The 4,911-nt window shown below is 43.2% G+C and overlaps 1 protein-coding gene across 1 annotated transcript; it reads left to right on the forward strand.

Annotated features, from left to right (window-relative positions):
• On the forward strand, positions 1-2,101 carry LOC117711200 (olfactory receptor 1f45). Its single transcript, XM_034506693.2, has 2 exons — positions 1-310; positions 534-2,101. Exons 1-2 carry the CDS (start codon positions 301-303, stop codon positions 1,487-1,489), a joined length of 966 nt encoding a protein of 321 aa, XP_034362584.2. The 5' UTR covers positions 1-300; the 3' UTR covers positions 1,490-2,101.
• The last annotated feature ends 2,810 nt before the right edge of the window (positions 2,102-4,911 follow it).

Raw genomic sequence — 4,911 nt, forward strand, 5'->3', positions numbered from 1 at the left:
GTGATCATCCACTCTTTACCTTCGCAGAACCTTCCTATATTCCCAAGACTTTCTGATCCTTAAAATAAAGAAAGCTACTGCCCAATAACTCCAAGGTATAATAATAGAACTGGCCTGTCCAGGTATTTTCAGGGTAGTAGAGTTGCCAATGTTTCTTCTGCAACATCTGTTGCTCACTCTCTTCTACAGAGAGGTCAGCAGGAGGAGTCACAGGTCCACCAGTTGGAGCTTGAGATCAATACAATAACTGGCTGCTTCTCTTTTCCTTTGAGCTTCTAAGGATTGGGAGGAAGACTGGAAATGCTACCAGGTAAGATCACTGTATGTGCAAGAATGCCTTTATGTTACATCCAAAAAACTAAGTGGGTGGCTCTGGGGAACCAACAAGACCTAAAACTGGGATTTGTAAATGGAGTATGTGGAAAATAGGAGTGGATCTCAATTCAGAATCTCTAGCACAGGATTAATGTGAACCTTGTTGTAGCAACCAAACCTGAAGACGGCCTTCTGCCCTCTGCTTCTCCTTTCTGTAGCTGGCCTCAGACTCATGAGCAGCACCAACCAGTCGAGCGTCTCCGAGTTCCTGCTCCTGGGACTCTCCAGGCAGCCCCAGCAGCAGCAGCTCCTCTTCCTGCTCTTCCTCATCATGTACCTGGCCACTGTCCTGGGAAACCTGCTCATCATCCTGGCCATCAGCACAGACTCCCGCCTGCACACCCCCATGTACTTCTTCCTCAGCAACCTGTCCTTTGTGGATGTCTGCTTCTCCTCTACCACTGTCCCCAAGGTGCTGGCCAACCACATACTCAGGAGTCAGGCCATTTCCTTCTCTGGGTGTGTCACACAGCTGTATTTTCTCTGTGTGTTTGCTGACATGGACAATTTCTTGCTGGCTGTGATGGCCTATGACCGATTTGTGGCCATATGCCACCCTCTACACTACAGAACAAAGATGACCCATCAGCTTTGTTTCCTTCTTGTTATTAAGTCATGGGTTGTAGCTAACCTGAATTGTCTGTTGCACACATTGCTTATGGCTCAACTCTCCTTCTGTGGGAACAACATTATCCCCCACTTCTTCTGTGATGCGACTCTTCTCCTGAAACTCTCCTGCTCAGACACACATCTCAATGAGCTGATGATTCATACAGAGGGAGCAGTGATCATGGTTGCCCCGTTTGTCTGCATCCTGATCTCCTACTTCTACATCACCTGTGCTGTCCTGAGAGTCTCATCCCCAAGGGGAGGATGGAAAGCCTTCTCCACCTGTGGCTCACACCTGGCTGTGGTCTGTCTCTTCTATGGCACCATCATCGAGGAGTATTTTAACCTTTCATCCTCTCATTTAGTTGAGAGAGACATGGCAGGTGCTGTGATGTACACAGTGGTGACCCCCATGCTGAACCCTTTCATCTACAGCCTGAAGAACAAGGACATGAAAAAGGCTTTAAGGAAAGTGCTTACCATGAGATTTTCATCTAAGCAGTAACGTTGAAAGTTTTGAACATCACAGAGGACACAAATGTCTAAGAATCCTTCATGTTTTTTCAATCAACTGAAACTTAGCACTTGTCTTTTGTAAGAAAAGCATCTACTATCTCTACCAGATACAGAGGCCAGCATACAAATCATTTAGGTAAAAGAATAAAGAAACCTGTTTACCAATTGTTGTTATTTGGATTGTCATGTCAGTGTCTTATCAAAATGCATCCTGAGCACCCCTGCACAGTGTTGGAGAGGAGCAAGAAGTCTTGATGGGACAACACTGGAAAGTGACTAATGGTAAGCTCAAAGCTGGGTCAGGTGTTGTCAGAATTGGGAATAGATTCCTGCTCCAGATGGGATGTGGTTTCCAAATTGGGATGATTCTGAATGGCTGTCTCCATGCAGTTCACTACAAGACTAAGCTCTGATTGGCCAAGCAGAAGCAGCTATATATGTCCACCACTTTCAGGACAATGGGTGTGCTTCTATTTTGTTAGCATCAACAGATCTTCTGCTCATGTGTTCAGTTGTGCTTAAAATATCTTGTACTGTCACTGTATCAGAGAGCTGTCTGCTACTGACATTTTTTGTAATGCTCCATGTTCCTGGCAGAGTGGCAGCGCCCAGCTTGGAGTGTTCTAGCCTCCTCTGGGAAACCACAGCTCTTCATTCTTTCTCACCGCAGAGACCTCAGCCTCAGCCCCTCTCACAGGAAAATCACAGGTTGAGAAGAGACAGCGTTTGGAGCTCCAGGAAACCCTACTTCTGCAGCTCATTTGGACTTACTATGTTACTCTTATTATCTGGGCATTATATAGTATATAACATTAAGCAGGAAATATGTCAATTTAATAAAAATGTTCTGTGTCTTCTACAATTCTAGTGTGCAGACATGTCAGGCCCTCTGCCCTCTTTTCCTGACTCTGTCAGTGTTTGCTGGTGTTCTCATCTAGCTACTAGTTGTTGTTGTTGTTGTTGTTGTTGTTGTTGTTGTTGTTGTTGGTTGTTGTTGTTGTTGTTGTTTCCTTTGAGTCAGAGTCTCTCTATGCAGGCCTGGCTCTCTGGAACTTTTATTTAGTAGAAATGTACATATTGCCTTTTAACTTTCATTACAGAGTAAAACTTTTAAAGTTAGTGCCTGTAACTTGGTTTTGCTCATTTTATGTATTTTTATTTCTAAGATTTTTTACTTTTCAATTGTAATGAAAATTTTCATTCTTTTTGTTTTTATCTTTTCATTATTTATTTGCTTCTTTCTGTTTTTCTCTTTCTCCCTTCTTCCCTCCCTCCCCCTCACCATCGTCCTCCCTCTCTTTCTTCCTTTCTTTCAACTCCAACAAATTTACCTTATGCTTCCATACACTCCAATGTATGGCCTTCTCTGTGGTCGAGTGAAAGAGGCTACACACGTGAAGAAAACCGACTCTTCATTTCCTGGTGGCTAACACTTGCCAAAAGCTGTCCAGCTAGGGGCTAGCAGTGAGACTCCATACCCGCTTCCTTGGCTGCTTGTGTCTGGCTTCTGCTCACACATGTTTCATATATGTTATTGCTCCGCTGTGAGCCTGTGTGTGTAGCTGGGCCCGGAAAACATCTACTGCCTCTGGTCCTTACAATCTTTATGCTTAAAGTTGGTAGGACTTCTGGAATGTATTGATTGTTGCTTTTAAAGAAATTCGAAACATCTTCAGACATTATTTCTAAAAGCAGTTCCCTCACTCGTTCCTGTCACTTCCCTTAGAGGCCTGTTCTGCATGTGTCTGGCAGCACTGCCTGCCTTCACCCTCCCGCCACTGATCCTTGGCTCTTCCTTCCTCTGCATGCTTCAGCTTATACTATCCCTCCCTCTGTCTTCTGGTTTGCTCACTCTTTCTCCTTCAGTTCAAGTCTGCTGAGGGCCTCTGATGAGATGTTTATTTTGATCAGTATGTTCCTGATTTCCTAATCTCCACCTGATCCCTCCCTTCTCACATTTCCTCTTTCCTGAGTCTCTCTTTGATGTGGCATTTCTGTCAAATTTACATTTAGTTCCGTTTTACACTTGCTTGCTTGTTGTTTGTTTACTGTGCATGTTTTCTGGTCAGGGAGCATGTCTGCCAGCTTGGGCTACATAGTGAGTTCCAGGACAGTGGGACTATGTGGAGACCCTGTCTCAGGGAGAGAGAGACAGATAGATAGAGACAGAGAGACCATTACATGTATACATCACAATATTGATGGTGCAAATAGGGAAAAATTTATTTGGAGCTACAGAAAAACAATTCTGCTACTCATTTGATCTCATGTTTTATGTTCTCATGAACTTGTATGGCATACAATATTAAAGCCGGTAAATGGTTAATTACAAGGGAAATGCCTTCTGCAATCTCAGTATCCAGCATGTCAGTCAATTATACTCTTTATCTTTTTCTATCATGTTTATGTAAATGGGCTCAACTAATTTTACTCAAATAGTAGTTTTCATTTAAGCTCTCAACAGTTATTTTATAAAAGAGGTTTTCAAAACTACTGCAAGTCTTTATACTTTTATTTTGATTGATTTTATGTATGTCTACTCTTTTGTAATTCTGTATCTCCTTTAAAACATAGAAAAGCAGAGTATGTTTTGAATTTATTTTGAATATAACTAATAAAGCTGCTGTGGTAACATAGGCCTACAGTAGCTGCACCAGGGTGTAGGAGGAGCTAAGGTGGGAGGAATAAAGAGAGGAAGAGGAGGAGGAAGGAGAGGAGGACGGAAGAAAGAGGAGGAGCTAGGAGAGAGACGAGACAAGAGAGAGGGGAACATAGAGGCTATGTTTACTTGCCAGTAGCAGTCAAAGGTAGTTGGTATATCTAGGTTGGGTATTGGGTCACACTTCTGATTGTATGGGCATCTTGTTATTGATCATTAGTAAATATATAAGCCTTTGGATAATCTAAGCATTAGAGTCTCATCTGTACTGAGGCCGTGTGGTTAACGGCATGGTCCAGGCACTGTCCAGCCTTGCAGAGACAGCGTGGAAGATTGGCAGAGCCATCTCCCACTCTGGCACCTCATGGATGGCAGGGCTGGTGTCTCTGGCTGGCTGTTTGTAGCGGCATCGCGCACATGGCCTCATGGCCTTGGAACGTGGCGTCTGATCTAGGCAGAGACAGCTGCAGCCTAGACAGTCGACTTGACCAGTGGCTGTTTTTAAATAATTACTTCAACACCAGGGAGCTTAGAAAGGAGGATCACAAGTGTGTGGCCAGCATAGGATATATTATGCATTCTGGGTTATGGGCTATAGTGTGAAGTTCTGTCTCAATAAACAAAACAAAACAAAAGAAAATTAGTTTGAAACATGAAATATTTCCTTCTCATTTTTTACTTTCAGTACATTTAATATGACTCCTGACTCTATTTGTGATGGAAATGTAAATCTGATTGTAATCATTTGAGCT

This window comes from Arvicanthis niloticus, chromosome 6 (genome assembly GCF_011762505.2).
Source record: "Arvicanthis niloticus isolate mArvNil1 chromosome 6, mArvNil1.pat.X, whole genome shotgun sequence".
Lineage (NCBI taxonomy): Eukaryota > Metazoa > Chordata > Mammalia > Rodentia > Muridae > Arvicanthis > Arvicanthis niloticus.